The 20,906-nt window shown below is 41.7% G+C and overlaps 1 protein-coding gene across 8 annotated transcripts in view; it reads right to left on the bottom strand.

Annotated features, from left to right (window-relative positions):
* Positions 1-264: 264 nt before the first annotated feature.
* The window catches only part of LOC117348371, a 53,764-nt gene continuing 33,122 nt past the window's right edge, over positions 265-20,906 (bottom strand). For 6 of the 8 annotated variants that reach the window (XM_033920435.1, XM_033920438.1, XM_033920439.1 and 3 more), the window contains 10 exons: positions 19,125-19,184; positions 17,447-17,499; positions 16,083-16,227; positions 14,291-14,667; positions 12,984-13,212; positions 12,371-12,488; positions 7,302-7,419; positions 4,812-4,923; positions 3,773-3,885; positions 267-1,235 (listed from right to left, as the gene is read on the bottom strand). In XM_033920435.1, coding sequence (XP_033776326.1) covers positions 1,163-1,235; positions 3,773-3,885; positions 4,812-4,923; positions 7,302-7,419; positions 12,371-12,488; positions 12,984-13,212; positions 14,291-14,667; positions 16,083-16,227; positions 17,447-17,499; positions 19,125-19,184 — 1,398 coding nt within the window. In that variant the 3' untranslated portion in view covers positions 267-1,162. Of the gene's footprint in view, positions 1,236-3,772; positions 3,886-4,811; positions 4,924-7,301; positions 7,420-12,370; positions 12,489-12,983; positions 13,213-14,290; positions 14,668-16,082; positions 16,228-17,446; positions 17,500-19,124; positions 19,185-20,906 lie in introns of all 8 variants that reach the window. The other 2 variants (XM_033920441.1, XR_004536972.1) reach the window with 2 other exon arrangements.

Raw genomic sequence — 20,906 nt, 5'->3', positions numbered from 1 at the left:
CCACATCCCAAGGATGCAGCATATGCAAATCAATCCCATGAATATTCATGGTGGATATCCTGAAAACATGATTGGCCAGGATTTCCCCAGGACAGGTTTGGGAATCACTGGCATAGTGTACATGATTACTGGTACATTCTGATGTAATCTTCTGATGTTCATTTAGTATCCACTTAAGAGATAGTTAGCTAGGTGGCTTATTAATGAACAAGTGAACAAATTTTTTTTTTAGCTTTTATTGTAAATCTCTTTTAAGAATTAACAAACATTCAAAACAATGTACAGTGTCTGTGTTTCTATTATATCCCCCCTAACCTTCCAGATAGGACGTAAAATCAGTTAATACAGAACAGCCTGAAGCCTGTGGTCTGATGACTTCAAGCCACTGACATATTATCTTAACAATAAATCTAACAGTGCCCACCCTCCACCCATCTCCCATACCCTCACTGTCCAATCCCCGCCCAAGAGTGTGGCAAATCACCCTTCATGTGTGAGGTGTGAAGAACACCCATAACAACCTTAACGGTATTATACTAATGTCCTAGATAACTCAATATGGTCCTATACAACATACCCTCTTATTTCAATTCCCCCACCCCCTATATAAACATCTAAACCCCTATTCCCTTCACACTAGCAGTATTTAAATTGATTACTTGGGTTATTAATGCCTTTCATATGGTAAGCAAACTAACAATACATGATAAAATAAAATGTGCAAATAATCACCCAAAAACAAAAATTAACAAAAGATTAAATTTTATTCTCAACTTGCTTTTTATTGTTGGACTTTTCCATCTCCATAGGTTCCATGTAATGGCTCAATCTTTACAAGCAAACATAAAATTCAACGCTACGAAAACTAGAATCATTTGCTTCAAGGAGGTTTTATTATATGGCAAGTTAAACCACATAGTTTGAAACAATATCCAGGAAAGATATTTCCATACATCATTTTTTTTATGTTCTATTCACTCAATTCACCAGGACACCCCTCTGAGCCAGGCAGGACACATGGTGTGTCTTCTACAGCTGAGGAAAGAAGCAGTGATGTGGCTAAGCTCCAGCACCCATTCTTAACAGGAAGATTGCAGCAGCCACTCTGAAATGAAGGCCTTTTTTCTGGAAGAAATCAACTCTGCATGCTGGGCCACCACCCTCATTTCTTCTGGAGAGCAACCGTTCTGCGGGAGACTGTTTTTCCCAAACTGGCATATTTCTGTTTGTCCTTTCTGTAATGGAAGAGAGTTATTACAGAGGAAATGTGGTATTCAAGTTTCTTTATTTTTGATATACCGTCTATCAAAACAAGTGTCTAAACGGTGTACAATATAATGAGATTAAAAAAGAAATAAAAAAGGTGAATGAAAGCAATATCTTATCAAATATTAAAAATACTAGACGAGTTCACATTGACGTACATGGAACAAAAGAGAAGTAGGGGGGGAAGTTTTTAAATACATCAAAGTAAAATTAATAAAAAAGGGAGGTAAATGGAGAATGGTGATACATTAGGGAAGGGATTGCTTCAAGAGAAGCGTTTTGGTGTTTCAAGGCTTCACGAGAAGCGAGGGCTGGTACTAAAGAGGCATCTTTAAAGAGAAAAGTTTTAAGTTTAGCTTTAAATTTTTCAAGAAAGATCACAATCTCCAAAAAAAAATGTCAACGAAACTTAAAAGACACAGACCAAAAAGGCAGAAAAAAGTCAAGGGTTCTGAGAGTGGTTCACTAAAAATAGACAACTTGTGAGGTTTAACACAAATGTGAATTATTAAGATTACTTAAATTTGTAAGTGAAAGGGGGTATCCTCAGCGTGAGAGGTCAGCGAAAGGAGAAAATCTCCAGCGCTTTACACAACTGAGCAAGGTTAAACAAACCTCTGCCTGCACACCATCATAGGATACCTCCCGTGTCCAGGGAGTTTTTCCATCTCAAAAGGTAATTTGGAGAGAAGACAAAGATCTCCAATTTTGAGGAGGTAGAGGGAAGCAATTCCACACCAAAACAAAAAGACTGGAAGGAAATTATGAGGAAAAGAACCTCCCTGCAATTTTGCTATATCTGAATACAAATTTTATGCAGAATTTTACTGAACATCAACACTGCTGTATTTCTTTAAGCTTCCACCCCCAGTTAGTTCAAAACACAGCAATGTGCCTGATAGCTAACAGAAAAAGATTGGATCGCATTACTCTAATATTGAAAGTCTTGCATTGGCTGCATATGTCTTCCAGGATTACTTTCTGCATTGGTATACCAAAATATCTTTCGGATAGGTTGGTTAAACAAGAACATTTTTGACCTTTGCGCTCCTCACAGTGCCATATGTTGCAACTACTATCTTTGAAAACAGTGAGATTGACATCTACAAGAAACGGGACTTTTTACTATAGGGAATCATCTTTCTGGAACTCCATGCCTTATGCTCTCAGCGGGTTAACTGGATCTTTGGATTTCACAAGATCTTAAAAATCTGGGATTTTTGAAAATGCTTTTGATGGTTTTTCTGTTTTATATTTTGCTTTGTTTAATTATAATGTGTATACTGTTCGATCGCATATCACTTTTATTGTAACATGCTTTAAAACTTTAATGTACTAAGCGATATAGCAAATTAATAAATCCAATCCATTCCAATTTCTTAGGCTACTTTCTATAGCTACTGTAGCAAGAGACTCAAAATGACGTTACAAATGGGGTGACCTGGGATATCGCATATTCTACTTAAACCAATCAGAAACCTTGATATGAAATGTCACTTGTCTGCTACAATGGAAGAGGCACAGTAAAACTATTTCAAATTTTTATTTTTACACTAACTTCTTGCAATTGGTATGCTAGGAAAAACTGAAAAAAATTTTGGCAAGATTTCCGATTTACCTAAACAACCGCCTCATCCAAACTACCTCTACCAGGCATAGAAAAACACCCCCCCATTCACTTACCCCCCAATCAAAGAAGTAAAATGGAAAAAACTATTCGACAGCCTACTAGCCACTCAAGCAGCAAAAATAGATAACCAAATCTCCAACCTATTGATAATAACCCCAGACTACAAGATGTTCAGAAAGGAAATAAAAACTATACTCTTCAAGAAATCCCTGAATAAAGCTTAATACCACGAATACCTCCTTCTTACCTTCCCCTCCCTAGCCCCTGATCCTACTTAACCCTCTCTTGGAAACGATCTCTGATCTAACTTTGTAACCCCTCTTCCATAACTCTTTTTGTAATCCGCTTTGAACCGAAAGGTAATGGCGGAATAGAAATCTGTAATGTAAAAGAAAAAGTAGAATGGAGAGAAATTATTTTCTAACAAACCAACAGTGGAGATGTTCAAAGCTCCTGGTGTACAACTTTATTTCAAAACTCTGCCTAAGAGTGCAATGGCTCGACACGCACGTGTTTTGGCCTCAGAAGCCTACAACTTGCTGTTAACTTTCATTACTATGTAGAATAGCACAAATCATGCGAAAAAGCAATACACTTGTGATAAACTTTCACTACTATGCAGAGCAACACATATCACGAGCAACCAATATATGAGAAACACACTTCCTGGATGAAGATTTTGTGAATACCATCGAACTGATAAAATAGGCTGCTGAGGCCGAAACATGTATATGTCGAGCCATCAAACTCTTAGGCACAGTTTTAAAACAAAGTTGTACACCAAGAATTTTGAACATCTCCACTGTTGGTTTGTTCGTGTTTGTAGTTGTGGAGATTTTTCTCCCCGTTTTGTTTGAGAAATTATTTTCTACATACCGGCTCATTTTCACCCTGTTCCTGCATCCTTGCCCTCCTTCCCAGTGGCTAGAATGGGAGCCCTTGGTCAGCATATTGCCACAGGCAACACATGGCTTACCATTACTGTATGACTGGAAAAAAAGAGAAGTAAAACCAAGAGCTTAATTTATAAATAATCAAAACATGCTCATATCTAGATAGCCCAGTCATGGCATTTTGTATGACCTTGAGCCTTTCACTCTAAATTCTACTGAGACAGTATGTTTGAATTTTTAGATTATTTAGAACTCTTTTAAATTCAAAACACCACAGAGGAACTGAAGGGTGAGAGGCTTATGAACCAAGAAATCACAGGGCCTCATATAATGCACAGTTATTCCAGGTCCCGATCAAAATGTTCCCACCTTCAGTCATTGGACTCTCAACCCTCAAAAATTTTAAACTCATACAACGAAAAAAAACTTCAAGTGAATTGCAACTAAATAGTTCTTATCAACTTATATAAAGTTCGCCTATCTCAAAATAACAGTAAATATGATCAGAAGCTGGGCGACCACTTTGTCCATCAGTAGTCGCCCAGCTTTTTTCGCCACCTACGTTCTAAATTCCACAACTCACGTTTAGCAATACGAATATCATTAGAAAACTATGGTGCCCCATGCCTATGGCACACAATTTTCTGTTTCATCCAGCCTGGAGGACAGCGATGAATACCAACACTCCACAACATTCACAGTATCAAACTGTTCAAGAGCCATTTCGCTTTCGGCTGCTTCATATCTACCTCTTCTCTCAGCGCAAAAGAGATGGTCTCCTTAAATTGCAGGGAATTGTAGGTACAAGTCCAAGATAATTTCTGTCTGAGATTGTCTGTTTAAAATTTACTGCACCTTACGCTACAGGCTAAATTGAATTTAATATAAATATTCAGTACAGCCCTAGTAAAAGATGACTTTTTTTTTTTTACATTCTCATAAGCTATAATGACCACAAGCAAACAATGAAAAATATTTACAATTCAAATGAAGTTCAACAATAAAATGCCTTTAATGATTACCTGCTCTTTAGCACAATAGCCACATATCATCCTTGAGGCCAACTCCATATCGTGATTTTGGCCCTCGTTGTGGCAAATATCACACGGGTAAGCTTTCCCACAGCAGGGAAACCTACAGAAAAGTTTCAAGAACTAAGAACTAGATTTGACAGCTAAGACTTACTAGCAGCACATTTTAATATTGTCACATTTTAACCAGATTGGAATTGAAGTAATTTTTTTTTTTTTTTTAAACCAACAAATCCTTCCTGCTCCTTTGTAACCTGGGTTGGGATGTCGATACCACAAGCCCTTGATTCTTAACTATCCAGGGACTTTTTCCCCTGTTTTATCTCATCATTCACCCCCTTCAATGTATCTTAGTAGGGTTAGGGCAGGGATAGTCCCTTCAATTACTGGCCTGAATTTGGCCGTAAAATTTCCAAGGCTCAGCGAGAACTGTGCATATATAAAATTGGCTAAATCTTACTACTTCAATTTTCAGCCAGTTCAAAGAAAATCTGTTGAGTGGTGGAGTGGCCTAATGCTTAGCACGGTGGCCTGAGCTCCAGGTTCGATACCACTCCAGCTCCTTGTTACTCTGGATAAGTCCCAGGTACAAAATGAGTACCTGTATATAATATGTAAACCGCTTTGATTCTAATCACAGAAAGGTGGTATATCAAATCCCCCTTTCCCAACATATGCACATTAGTTGAAGTAATAAAAGGTGTTCCCAGAAGTACAACTTGGTAAGGAGACAAAACTATGTGTGTCCATTGACTTTTCCAAAATATATGTATCCCCCCTATTTTATCAAGACGTATAACGTTTTTTTTAAATCGCAGAAGCTCTGATGCTAATAGAATTCCTATGAGTGTCGGAGCTTTTACTGCAGTGGCTTGCGATAAAAACCCCTAACAAGGCTTGATAAAGGGGGGGGGGAGGATAATGTTTGGTATATGTGCACACGTTTTATGACAAAAGCAGATAATTAAGCACAACATATATGTTCAAAAATGGGTCAGATTTGTTTGGGCTAAAATTAAACAAAACAAAAACCTGAGCATGATAGTTAGGAAGCCTACAGAAAATATTCCTGTTAAGTTTAGACCAGGACGCTCTATTCACTTGAATCGTTAAAATCAGGCATAATCCAATTTGATGCCTGGGAGGCGTTAGAGAAATAATAGGATATAGAGACTGTGAAAAAAAAAAAATCTTTGAAATTCTAGCACAAGTTTCAAGTTTATTAACTTTTAATATACCGACCATCAACAAGTATCTGGCCAGTTAACAATAAAATATTTAAAAAGAAAGAAAAATAATAGATATTTAAAAATGATGAAAGTGAACATCAAAGACATTAACTGGACAGACTTGAATGTGAGGGTAAAAAGGGAAAGGAGGGGAAAAGTTACATATTTTGAGAAGAGAAGGTGAAAGTGGGAGAAGGGTAAAACATATTGGGTGGGGTCGCATTTTTAAAGCAGTTGGTTGAGTAAGAGAGGAACAGAAAACAAGATGGGGCAAGAGATTACATATCGATTACCTGATTTTGTCCATGTCTTATTAAAGAAATGACAATTTTGCATGAAGTAAAACTTCATAGTTTATAAATCTTTTCTTTTGGCTAAGTCTTAATAAAAAAATTGTCATTTATAGTTAGAGAGACATATGATGAAGAAACTTTTATTTTACTTTTGTGATTATGATAAGCATACCGAGGGCCTCAAAATAGTACCTGGCAGGCCGCATGTGGCCCCTGGGCCACGAGTTTGAGACCACTGATCTAGCTCCACACAATCCAGCATGGTGACATGTGTTTTCCAATATACCACTCAGCCCATTCATACAAAGGTTCCTTGCTGAAGGACATCCCCTTTCATCAGTCCAAATCCTTGTGTAAAGGATTGATTTTTATTCTATTTAAGTGGCTTGGTTGATGCATCAATGATTGGTGCTTCCAATGATGCGTAGTTCAGCTGAAACATTTCCACTTGGAAGGGCTATGGCCCGCCAGGTACTATTTTGAGGCCCTCGGTATGTTTATTATAATCACAAAAGTAAAATAAAACAGTTTCTTGATCATATGTCTCTTTAGTTATAAATTACAATATTATTATTAAGACTTAGCCAAAAAGAAAGATTTATAAAATACAAAAAGTTTTACCTCATGCAAAATTGTCATTTCTTTAATAAGACATTAACTATTTTTTTCTGAGGCCCTCCAAGTACCAACAAATCCAAAATGTGGCCCTGCAAAGGGTTTGCGTTTGAGACCACTGATTTAAAGTAACTTCTACCTGATCCTGGGCTGATCTCCTGGGGATCTTAGGACTCCTAGGTTCCTTACAACCCTGTTTCATCCCCCACTGTCTCTGCCGACACCCCTTAGGTATCACAGCTATTACGTGACACCAACCTTCCATGTTAAAACTCATATGGTTACCTGCTAGATTTGATCACTGCTATGCTGAATAGAATCAACTGGAAAACACAGCATCTTACCTGAGCCAGCGACAGCTCTTCTTATAATGTTTGCAGGTACCATGTTCAGGAAGGGGCTTTCCAAACTGAATAGCAGGGTCTCTCACCAACTTTTTTGGCTTCACCAGGGCTTTACCTCCTAAAATATTAAGAAATTCTCCTAAATAGGTCTAGCAGCACAGGTTTAATAGTTATTTCACTTGTCTAGTGCTGGCCAAGAGTGTTATATCATGATTCAAAGGACTTGCACCTGAACATCCAAAGTCCAGGACCCTAACACCTCTCACCTCCCTCCACTCATCCACCTTTCAACTACCATTAGTAAAACAAATATACAATGGGATACCTGTCAAAAATCCTGGAACTGGGGGTTTTTTTTTGTAAAATTTCACTTGTGCCTATTCTTTGCTTCTGGGATTTGAGGAGGGGATTCCTCCCATTCTGTCTCTGCTCTTTAAGACTGAGTACCCTAGAACTCATGCCCGCCCTCAGTGGCATACTGAGGGTGAGAAGGCAGCTGGGGCAATGGCACTCCTCTCCCACCCCACCTCTACATGCTCCTTTCCCGCCCCCTCCTGCCATGTGCCCGCTGCTTCCCTTGCCCTGTACCTCTGTGATGTTCCTGGCACGAGAAGCAACCCCCAAGCTGCTGTAATGCCAGCTCTTCTTCTGACGTCACTTTCTAGGCGTGGGTCCAGGAAGCGACGTCAGAGGAAGAGCCAATGCTGGCGTGACAGCAGGTTGGGGATTGCTGTTCGCGCCGGGAACGCTACAGAGGTACGGGGGGAAAGGAAGCAGTGCACACGCAACAGTGGGAGGGAAAAGAGCGGAGGGGGGGGCGAGTGAAGGACAGGTGCTGGCGCCATCACCAAGACAGCGCCCGGGGCGACCTGCTCTCCCCCACCCACTCTCTTGTCTTCTCCCAGAATGAGGCCCACATCCGATCCTCTGTCTCCTCCTGCAATCAGGGCAAATGTTATTCATGCTGTTGTCTCGCGAAAAAATTTATGCAGGAACCCCAAAGCTCACCAGTAGGCTGCATCATAAGGCAGTTGTCCCTGGGCCCCAATACTCAAGGGCTCTCGACAGCTGTACCATGCAACCACAAATCAACAAAACAATACAGAAATCATTTGCGGTTATTGCGAAACTTAAGGCAAATCTGAAAATTCCAGCTCATGGTCCAATCCCTAGTCCTAGGACTTATAGACTACTGCAACATCCTCTATCTCCTCTGCCCCACAGTCATGATAAAACAACTACAAACAGTACAAAACACAGCCCTGAGACTGATCTATTCGCTGAAGAAATACGACCACATCACAGCCGTATACCTCGACTCACACTGGCTCCCAATTCAAGCAAGAATACGATTCAAATTTTACTGTCTACTATTTAAAGCCATGAATGGAGACAGCCCAGCCTACTTGAACAACCGCCTTATCCGAACTACCACAATCAGGTAAAGGAGAACCCAGACACCATTCACGCTTCCCCTAGAGGCGTCAAACGCAAAAAAATGTACAATGGCCTACTGGCCACGCAGGCAGCAAAACTAGACCACCAACTATCCAATCTACTGATCACGACACCAGACTACAAAACTTTCAGAAAAGAAATAAAAACCCTGCTATTCAAGAAATCCATCAAGACAAACTAATACCGCAGGAAGCATTTCAATCCCCCAAAGTAACTCACTCTACTCTGTAACACTTCTAGAAATGGCCACATAACAGTAATCCGCCTTGAACCGCAAGATAACGGTGGAATAAAAGTCACTAACGTAATGTAATGCAGAGCTTATTTGCATCTTCTCTAACACCAGCCCTGCCCAGAATGAGGGTCAAAGGCCTGTGCCCGCCCTCCTTCTTCTCCTATAATGAAGGTCAAAGGCCTGCATCCACTCCTGTCTTCCTCTAGGTCAGAGTCCTCTGAATCACTGCTAACCCCATTACAAAGAAGCCTGAGCACAGCTGTGCAATGGCCACTGTTGTAACAGCTGCTGTAAAACCCCCAAATATGATGTTCTGTTCATTTTTAGACTATGTGCTCCTTCACTATTCATCAGCAAACTACGTTTTTTGCTCTGTCCAAAATCATCTCAATCATTAGGGAGAGGAGGAGATAGTGGATGCTGTAGATGGGCAGACTGGATGGGCCATTTGGCCTTTAACTGCCATTGTGTTTCTATGCCAGAGAGGGGGCAACAAGAAGCACCGTTTAAACAGGAACACCCACCGGACAGGGTAAGTTTTGCATTAAGAAATAACGCGAAACCTTTTGGGAAGCCCTTTTGGAAGGCACAGTGGTACAACTGATATTGGATGTGCCCTGAGCGTTTAGGGGGACTCCTAGGGGGCATCGTCTCTTCTGTCGTAAGGTGTGTCTCCTGGTCCGCAAATGCATCTTGCAGTCTTGGACTTCCTCAAAGCCACCATCCTTTTGGAAGTGGAGAAATCAGCTTCATGTTCTGGTTACCTGGGAAGCAAGAACGGTGGAAGGCAATCCAGGCAGACAGAAATTTTTTTTGCTTATCTGGGATGCCTACTTGCAGTCTCTGTCCCCCTAAGGATGCAGTTTACTTCTGAATATGTTGAAACTGAATCTATATTGAACTGTAATATGTGTGTGTGTGTGTGGGGGGGGGGTGGTTCTCTCAAAGTTGGTTACATGGAGAACTACTTTAGGGAGGATGGGCTATGTTTGGGGACCATAAGGATCCTGGTTTATGAACCTGTTGACTATGGGATCTGTTGGGTTACCTCCAGGGTGGTTCCAGAGGGGGTGGAAGAGTGGGTTACATGGAGGTGGGGAACGTTATATATAAAACTTTGATGACTGGAATATTCTTTGTTACTTTTCAATTGGATTGGATATGGCTGTGTGTACTGCTTTGATTTTCCTGCTGTGTGGTGTTCCTTTAAACATAGAATATGACGGCAGAAAAGGGCCTTTGGCCCAATAAGTCTGCCCACTCAAATAACCCTCCCCCCTAAGTTCTTCTTTGAAGTGAACCCTCATGTTGATCCCATTTGTTCTTAAAGTCAGTCATGTTATTGGCCTCAACTACCTGAAGTGGAAGATCATTCCAACGGTCAACCACCCTTTCGGTGAAGAAGTACTTCCTAGTGTCACCATGAATTCTCCCGCCCCTGATTTTTAGCGGATACCCTCTTGTCGCCCTAGGTCCTGTAAGGAAAAAGATGTTTTCTTCCACCTCAATATGGCCAGTAACATATTTGATTGTCTCTATCATGTCACCCCTCTCTCTGCGTTCCTTGAGAGAGTATAGCTGCAACTTACCTAGACTTTCTTCATATGGGACATCCTTGAATCCTGTGGCCAACCGTTGAACCGATTCTATTCTCAGCACATCCTTGTTTGAACTTACAACTACTACTATTAATTATTTCTATAGTGCTACCAGACGTACGCAGCGCTGTACAGAGTCACAAAGAGTAAGAAAACAGTCCCTGCTCGAAAGAGCTTACAATCTAAACAGGCAAGACAAACAAGAACTTAAGAAATAAAGCATGAATAATTTCAGAGAACACTCTGGAAAAGTTTCATGAACAAGGCGTTGTAACCACACATTGCTCTGTTTTGTCTTAGAACAGAAAAAAGAATTAAAATGAAGCATTATATTATAAGGAATTAAAGGAAAGTGAAAGATTAGAAGAAAGAAACAAAACAGAAAAGCAGGCACAGTAGACTGTGCGGGGGCAATACTCTCCAGTGAAGGTAAGGGACAGAGAAAGATATCACCACTATTGCAAGGACTCCTGGCTGGCTAAACAGCACAGCTGAGGGACCTTGGATGACATATTCCTCTTTTCCCAGGTCTAGCAACATAATTGAGTTACTCAGGCATGCCATCTGGAATGAGGGATTAAAATAAAGGAAACATGAGGAGAAAAATAAATAGTCTAGATGTTTTTTTACAAATGTAACACTACTGCTTTAAAATTCCCTGCTATGCACAGAAGCACACTGTCCTCTGCATGGTTGGCTCCTTCCTAACTTCTGGATTATGCTGCCATCTAGTGGCAGTCTGCCAATCTAAAACTTCAAAAGAATCAGACAAGCTTGAAGAATTACAACGGAAAAGGTTGGGGATTGTGAAAATGGATGATTCTTCCTCTACTGATGGGTTTTATTCTATTTACTAGTAGTTGAGGTTCACCACAGAGACACTTCTGCCTTCTTTGTACTTACTTTTACTACTGTCACCCTCTCCCTCCCAGAGGGTAAATTTTATCAAACCATTTTCATGTGTAAAAGGCTGATTTATGCAGATAAATGGCCTTGTGTATTTTCCAGTGGGTGTGTAGAGGGATGAGGTTTGGCTGAGTATGGACAGAGGGCAACCACACAGTAGCACAAACTTTCTTTTTTCGGTTGAAACCAAACCTGCAGCCAAAATTTGTTGCTTGGGTTTGGCCAAAATTGAAGCTGAAACCAAAATTGGCCCTACCCCCAAATCACAGCAGTCTCTACTCCCTCCCCTAAACAAAGGTAGCCATCACTCCCTCTTCCCTGGACCCACCCTTAGGCCTTGATCAGGCACCAAATGCCATACAATGCTCCAGTAACACTTTCCTTCAAATAGTTTTAAAACTTTTTCTTATAGAATCCCAGCCACAGGAAGCCACTGCAGCACATGTCCTAGTTGTGCTCTTGATCAAGTTTTAAAAAAGTAGTGAAGCTGCTAACTGTATTAATTTTTTTTTCCATAAAAAAGTAAAAGCAGAACATTTTTGTGAACATCTTAAGAGTTACAATTATATTAACCTCCATACCACCTTCCCCTGACAGAATTGGCAAAACTACTCCTTTTTTTATTTTGGATGACCTCACCTGCCTTCAGTTGCAAATTCCTCCGGCGGGATGCCAGGCTCCGTGAACGTCAACCATGCAGTGCCAGATGATTGGGTTGGTCCACAGTTTCAAGTCTTGTGAGACCAACCAAAACTTCTAGCGCTGCGCAACTCAAGCTCGCGGTTAGAGGGAAGCAGATTCTGTGGGCCATAAAAATGAAGTCAGCGGGCCTGCATTATACAATGCAATACAAGATTCAATAAAAATTCTACCTGTATTTCTTCTAGAATAATCTTCTATTTTCTGGAACCGTGTGGTTTCCACACAGATGTTGAGCTTGGTGTGACAGTGCAAACAGTTCATGTCTTTGTTCTGGCCATACGAGAGGTTCTGTAAAGTATCGAGAGATGTAAATGAAAATCTAGCCAGCAAATGCAGGTCAATAAAGCTGGCACCCTCCACCCTCATCCCAACCAACCCCACACACTTTACAAGCGATTCTCTACTTCATCATCAAAAATCACAAAGACTAGGGGATACTTGAAGTTACAGGGAAATACTTTAAAAAAACAATAGAAGGAAATATTTTTTCACTCAGGGAATAGTTAAGCAACATATTGCCAGAGGATGTGGTAAGGGCGGTTAACATAGCTGGGTTTATAAAAGGTTTGGACAAGTTCCTGGAGGAAAAGTCTGTTCTCTGCTATCGAGACAGACATGGGGAAAGTCACTGCTTGCCCTGGATCGGTGGCATGGAATTCTGCTACTATTTGGGTTTTTGCCAGGTACTTGTGACCTGGATTGGCCAATGTGAAGAAGGGATACTGGGCTAACAGACCAATGGTCTGATCCAGTAAAGCTATTCTTATGTTCTTATGTATTTACCTGCACAGGCCCCTCTTGTGAGCATGTCAGACAGCTCACCACAAACACACTGTCCTGAAGAACCAGGTCCATGGGTGTGGCCCCCTGAAGGTCCAAATGGCCTAGGACTGCAGTGTACTGGTGTAGCAAATTAGGATGAAATGTACCACTGATCCGGGAACTGCACTTCTCGCACTGAGCTGAACATGGGTGCTTACTTGCCATGCTCAGATCAGCAGTCACTTTGCATCTGTCAGGAAAGATTGATGATAAAAATTTTTTAAAAATGCATGCATGTCACAGCAAAACCTTCCTGACTCATGCCCCGACAAACTTCTTATCTGATCCTTTTCTATGACCTCTTCATGCCCCCCCTCCCCCCCCAAAAAGAGATTAGGTTCTTAGCTTGCTAATATTTTCTCTAGTAGATAGGTGTGTCAATCTCAATGGTGGGATATTCTCCCCATGCTCGTGAGCTGTGCAGAAGGAATCCACTCCAGGTTTTTAACTCCTCCTTCTACCAAGGGCTCTGCTGCCCCCTTCAGATTGTACCAAAGCAGGCAATAGCCCTACATAGATACACATACAGCGCTGTTCTGCTTTGAAAGTACAACAAACATGTTAAACATTGTAATGGAACAATCCAAACTTCAGAATAACCATCAGAAACATTTATGGAATTCAAACATTCCCCAATGTGCTCTAGCAATACATTAATCTTTATACCCTTGAGGGCTGACTGACAACAAAATCTCAGTTTTGACTTGAACTGTCTGAGAGAGGAGGCCGGCAGAGAAATAAATGACAGGGCAGGCCTCCAGAATGACACATCTATCTACTAGAAAAGATATTAACAAGATAAGAACATAGGCCTGGAAGCACTAAACATAATCGCTAATACTGACTGGATCACTGTTGGCCGATTCTCTGGCCGATTGTGGAAGAGCGATCGATGTACCAAAAAGATTGCAAACAAATGGTTTGCGTGGAGGTTTGTCATAATCTCCGTCTCTCTCATCCGATTGATTGGTGCGAGAGTGACCCTCACACATGTGCAAAGCCAGCAAAAGAAAGCCCGAGCAGCTGAGAGGCAGGGGAAGCCCCAAAAGCAGAATCCTGCCATTCAGCTGTTTGGGGCAGTAAACTTTTTTTTTTCTTTTTAATGGACAGATGTTATGCATGTGTTTCACTTGCACAATATCTGCCCCATAAAAAAAAAGAAAGAATAAAAAGCTGTCCCTGACATCCCAGCACTGGGAACCCCCGAGGGATGTACCCCATTATTAAATTGCTCTCACTTCTCCCCAAGTAACTTTTCATATCCTCACCTGTTGCACTGCAGTGACACAGTTATCTTCCGGGCCTCCAATGTACCGATTCCTTCGCTCATCCGTAAATCAATGAATCTAATTTCAGTTCCTTTAAACCGCACAGAAATAGAATCTTCTCTTCCAGGAGGGACGCTGGCAGCAGTCTCGTTTTTGCCAGGTGGCACATCAGGCCCCAATTCCTCCTCTTCGCAGCTAGTCCAACTATCTGAATCCCCCTCTTCATCACAGATCTCAGACTCTGCTGCAACCACCTCGCCCTCTGTTTGATGATCAGCACTGCTGGTATCGGTGGGCTCAGCTGACTTAGCTGCCTGAAGCTGCTGGTAGGGGACAAATTGAATCCCAGCCTTTTCAGCCTCAATGTCCCTTTTCAGCTGTAGAGATAAAAAGCCTTGTTAATGAAAACAGCTAATTGGAAAAATTTAAAACTTTAGGAAAAAAATGCATACACAAAGTTTAGTCACATTTAAGCTTTTTGCCAAATATTTACCTGAAGCAGTTATATTTTACGACGTAAATAATTTTGTTAGTATTGTACTTTATAAAATAATTACAGAACTCATAACACCACCCAGGAATAGGAGCACTATCAGCATGACCTACCACCTGTTAAAGGTAGAGAAAAATACTGGATTGTTCCAAGAAGCATCTCAGCCGGTGATGTCCCTGGCATAATTTAGTTTTATCTCAACCTGCTGGTAGGAAGTGATAACACCCATTTGTGCAGAACGGTGTTGTTGACATTTAAAAAAAAGTGTGCCTCATTAAAAGGGGGGAGTGTATGGCACAGTGGTTAAAGCCACAGCCTCAGCATCCTGAGGTCAGGGGTTCAAACCCACACTGCTCCTTGTACCCCTGGGCAAGTCACTTAATTCCCTTCATTGCCCCATGTACATTAGATAGATTTTGAGCCCACCAGGACAGACAAGGAAAAATGTTTGAGTACCTGAGTAAATTCATATAAACCATTCTGAGCTCCCCTGGGAGAACAGTATAGAAAGTTGAATAAATAAATAAAAACTCTCTCTCTCTCATATACTTCATAGATCCTATCTTTTATGACCTTTTTAAAGCACACCTTCTAATGATCCAGCCACAATAAAATCTGACCAATACATCAATTGTATAACACATTGAGGAAAAAGTAATATAAAAATGGTTATAGACGGCCTGTTTTAGCTTGGCCAGCTCCCAGCCTGGCTTGATACCGAAATCATGCTCATTAGGTACTCATGAAGGGGGCTGATCTTTCTTTTGAAAAATGGTCATATAATAATAATAATAATAATAACTTTATTCTTATATACCGCCAACAATCTTGCGACTTCTAGGCGGTTTACAGCAAAGAATATTGCAATGTACATCTGATAGTAACAGCATTAATGATAATAACAACAGTTATGTATTGTGGGGTCGTGAAGTACCTTGTGGTTTGCACAGGGTTGTAAGTTAGTGATTGGGGTTAACAGTTTACAAGAACAGATTTGGGGAGTGATTGCGAAGGGGGTTATTGTCCTTGTTGTTCTCTGAAATGTCATTTTATGTCTGTGGAATGTTTGGAGGGGTTTTTGCCAGGACCTGGATTATGCACCGTGAAGACAGGATACTGGGCTAGATGGGCCATTGGTCTGACTCAGTAAGGCTATTCTTATGTCTTGCTGCCTTCCTTTCACAGGACCAAAATATTCTTTTCTCTGAGTTTCTGACCAATTCTTACTTTAAATGCTAGTGTCTCTTGCCAGTCATACCCCCTCTATGAAAAGTTTTTCACTTTGCTGATGTTTCTTACCAGTCGTGCCCCCTCTGTGAAAAGCTTCTCCATGTTGCGATCTAGCCAGCGCAGAAAAGGACGGAAGAGGAGCTCTACCTTCCCCACGAGTTCATTGGTTGCATATTTTGCCTGCAGCCACATCTCTGAAGCTTGGCATATGTGCCTGTTAACAAGAGGAAAAACAACCTAAGTAAAAGTCATGCAGTTCCAAAAACAAATACCTCTGTACAGCTCCAGGAGCCACGTTGGTCCAGGAGAAAAGTAGATCCTTTGTAGGTAACTCATTCTATTGGGTCAACGGAACAATACTCCTAAACTCATACAATACTGGTGTTTTCAAACCTCACTATTTTAATTGCCTTGACCCAGGGCCAAAGCGACCTATGTGTGGGCAGTGTGGCTGCACAGGGCACAAGGAAGGCAGGGGCTCCAAAATTGTGTCTTGTCCATTGCCTTCTCTGCTTGGCTGTGATGCAGGATAGGATAGGAGCTCTAGGGGGCATATGCATGGGATGCATTTCTGGCTCAGGACAGTCCTGCTGTGACCACAGTCTTTGGCGGGGGGGGGGGGGGGGGGTCACGGGTCGGCAGGGGGGGGGGAGGATGGATCGCGGCAGGGGAGATGAGCCATCTCTCCTGCCGCGATCATTGCTGTAGGGGGGTAGGCAGGTTGCTGGGGCCACTGAGCCACGATCAGCTCAGCGGCCCCTTTTTCGGCACTTATACCTGTTTTGACATGTAAGTGCCGACTTGGCAACCTGTCAAATGTTTTGGTTATACCTGCTGCACACCTAGGTCTAGGTCGGCCCACCTTCCGCCCACCGCACGCCCTTTCCCCTCCTCTAAAATCGCCTTTTTCTCTCTGTGCGTTTAGAGGCAGGGGAAAGGCCTTAGCTGGTTTTAGATATGTCTAAAACCAGCTTTGATTATGGGTACTTGGACGATCAGGCTTTTTGATCGTCCAAGTAGCCATTTAGGCCACTTTTTAGACGTTTTTTTCTTTTGATTATGAGCCCCATACTGACATCCACATTTTTTAGGGCTTTACAAGAAGATCCATCATTTTCCAGCAGGTGTAATGCAGGAGGCATTTTGTTCCATCCCTTTTGGACAAATTCCTAGAGGAAAAGTCCATTAAAATATTATTAGCTAAGTATACGTATCCTTTGAAATGAGCTGTGAAAAGTGTGATCTACTTTTTTGGGATTCGCTGGATATTTGTGGCCTTCACTGGCTACCATCAGAGATGGGATTCTGGGCTCGACTGACCCTTCTCCAACTTTGCTTATGCTACCATTCTATAATGGAATCAGGGTGCCCAAATGCCATTATAGAATAGGCTCTCATCACATGACATAAGGAGGTGCTCTCATAATATTTACCTGCCCATAACAGATGGCAAGTCTTGGTCCTCAGGTATGCTCAGAGAAAACACCTGCGAGCGAGAAACAAATCATTCCATCAGTTTCCAGTCCTTGAGACCTGTTTCCCATTTCGCTGCTAACCCAAAAGAGTCCATCAAAACGGCAAACAGAACTACAGTATTCTGCTTTCTGAGCCCCACTGCGACCCTGTAACTATTCAAAGTGCACGCCTTCCAGAGACCAGTCCGCGCAGGGATTTTCAGAGCTATGCCTGGGTCTCTGACACTTGGCTCCCCTGTAACTCTCAGGGAGCTTTTCCCAGATGGCAGTCCTTGGAGAACAAGTTCAAGAGGAGGGTCACAGCACCCAGTCAAGGGAAGCTGAGAGTATAACCCCAGAAATACAGAGGATGCATACAATAGCACTATAGGGTAATTTTGTAAAGGAATTCTGGAAATATGTATATACAAGCATATCCAACACGCCTCTTACAAAATTATTCCTCCCTCCCTTACGTGGATGTATGGTATTTATTTATTTAATTTTCTATACCGTTCTCCCAGGTGAGCTCAGAACGGTTTACATGAATTTATTCAGGTACTCAAGCATTTTTCCCCGTCTGTCCCAGCAGGCTCACAGTCTATCTAATGTACCTAGGGCAATGAGGAGATTAGGTGACTTGCCCAGGGTCACAAGGAGCAGCGTGGGTTTGAACCCACAACCTCAGGGTGCTGAGGCTTTTTGCTTTTAGCCACTGCGCCATACTCTCCCCTTAGGCAGTATAACAAATTTTAATAAAACTTGAACTTTATTAATACGTGCAGAACTGTAGAGGGAACCAAACAGCCCAGTGAAGCACCACAGAGGCAGAGTGAAAAATCCGGAGTAGACTCCCTCTGCAACCCTACTGTCTAGAACAAACATGGGCAAACCACGGCCTGTGGGCCATATCTAGCTTGTTTAGTTTTTTAATCTGGCCCGCCAATCATCCAAACTTTGTCAAACCTCACCGTGTTTTGGGGGAGAAGTTTAAGCAGAAACATGAAGTATATGCCTACTTATATATTTCAGCTACGTATCTTTACTGTATGCACAATCTTACAGGTTTTGTGCTGGCACTTTATAAAGACACATTAATGTTTATTTGTCTTTACAGACTAGGTTTACAAAAGATGCCTACTTAGCCTCCAGACCTAGGTGGCAAGTTATAAAAATTACCCTCCACATGCAAAGAGAGGAGCTTCTCAATTCACTGTACCACAGGTCAGCGACAGTAAACTGCTATTGTAACTAAGCAGTGAAAGATGGTGTCTGTGGAAAATTTAATGCAAGAGCCCCCAAACCATAACTCAGAATCTGCCACCGAAAGAAGCAAAGACAGCCCATGTTTATCAACGTTAGACTGTCACAAAGAAAGTCTCTTGAGTGTATGGCGTAGTGGTTAGAGCTATAGCCTCAGCACCCTGAGGCTGTGGGTTCAAATCCCATGCTGCTCCTTGTGACCCTGGGCAAGTCACTTAATCCCCCATTGCCCCAGGTACATTAGAAAGAGTGTAAGCCCACCGGGAAAGATAGAGAAAAATGCTTGAGTACCTGAATGTAAACCATTTAGGTTATATGTGGTATATAAATACTAAAAATAAATAAATACTTAATCAGGAGTAGCTACAGTATAAGAGCATGCTCAGACAGATACCTCTAAAGGGTAGCCATCAGGAAAGTTCACCATCACATCCATTTCTTTCAGGTCAAAGGGCTACAAAAGAAAGGAGAAAAGGGTTAAAGAAAAGCAAGACCAAAACTAAATGCGTTACTTCTGTCCGCGTCTCCAGTCTGACCCAAGTCCCACTGAATCACTTCTCAGGAATGGACCACCAGTGGACATGACCCGATACAAAGAGCAGTACAACAGGGCATGCTGTGCCCCAAGTGTGATCCTTTAAGTCAGAGCTTTCCAAACTGTGGGTCAGGACCAACAAAATGCATGGTTTTGGGGTTGTGACTTGGGTGGACTCTCTATAGGTGCATCGGTATCTGCACCTCCAGAGAGGAGGGGTGCCACACAATTTTATTTGGCTTCAATCATGGTGTCACGGCAAAAAGAAAGGCTGACAAGCTACCACCACTACTACTAATCATTTACTAGAAACAAAACTACAGTAAAACCTTGGATTGCAAGTAACTTGATTTGCAAGTGTTTTGTAAGACAAGCAAAACATTTTATTAAATTTTTACTTGATAAACAAGCAAGGTCTTGCAATACAAGCACATACAGAATACACACATCACAACTGAGCCGATGGTTCTTATCTCTCTGATGCTGGATTACGAGCATGCTCCTGGAACGTATTATGCTCATAATCCAAGGTACCACTGTATTTCTTAATGGTACGCAATTTCCGAAGAACAGAAAAACATAGGTCGTTTTCCCGCTTTACTAAAATTGCCTTAACGCACAAGGATTTATTTATTTGGATTTATTAACCGCCTTTATGAAGAGATTCACCGGAAGGCAGTGTACATAACGTACAATTCAACAAAAGAAAATGGAGAAAACAGAAAATTGTGGAGAGTTGATGTCCAAGCTGATGGCTTTATTGAAACAAACAAGTAATCCACATAAATACATCTAGGGCCGGACCCTCTAGAAACATATGGACCTTACACGGTCCGTGTTTCAACACTATTGTCTTCTTCAGGGGTCCCTGCTGGTCCTAAAAGTGAGCTTGTGGATTAAAACAAAGGGTCTCTTCCTTGAAAGCGACACGTTTGAAATAACAGAGTTATGCTCCAAGCATTTTCGAGCCTGGGACTTGGAGCAAGTACAAGTCAACATAAAACTTACAATTTTGTTAACAGCATAACAGTAGTAAGAACACCAAATATAAACAATGAGCGAGGTCAACTCAAAATCAGCAAACTGAAACTTAATAAGAGGACTACCATGAAACAGTTCCAAAAATATACCCATAACAGCACTGAAATTCAAATAAGAGAGATATAATACAATATCAGCATGATACTTATGAAACAGCTAATAGCTACACATCAGGACACTGAAATAACAGATATGACGCTAATGCTTATTCTGAAAGACAGGCAAGAGGGAAAGGAGAGATATTTCACAATCAGAAAAAACAGGCAACATCTCACCATTCCCACTTGCCTGTTTTTCTGTTTTATATTGACGTGAGTACTTGGTACTGCTTCCTGTGATGCTACTACTACTAATCACTAAAATAGCGCTGAAAGGCGTAACACAGCGCTGTACATTTTGACATTTATAGACGGTCCCTGCTTGGAAGAGCTTACAATCTAACTTGAACAGACTGACAAGACATAGAGGGTAGGGGATGCAGAACCTAAGGTGAGAGGAGTAGGAGTCAAAAGCACTCTCAAAGAGGTGGGCTTTTAAACAGGCCTTGAACACTACCAGAGACTGCCGTAGGGATTCAAGTAGCTTGTTCCAAGCATATGG

The sequence above is a fragment of the Geotrypetes seraphini genome, chromosome 14 (genome assembly GCF_902459505.1).
Source record: "Geotrypetes seraphini chromosome 14, aGeoSer1.1, whole genome shotgun sequence".
Taxonomy (NCBI): domain Eukaryota; kingdom Metazoa; phylum Chordata; class Amphibia; order Gymnophiona; family Dermophiidae; genus Geotrypetes; species Geotrypetes seraphini.
This window is presented reverse-complemented; position numbering and strand designations above follow the sequence as displayed.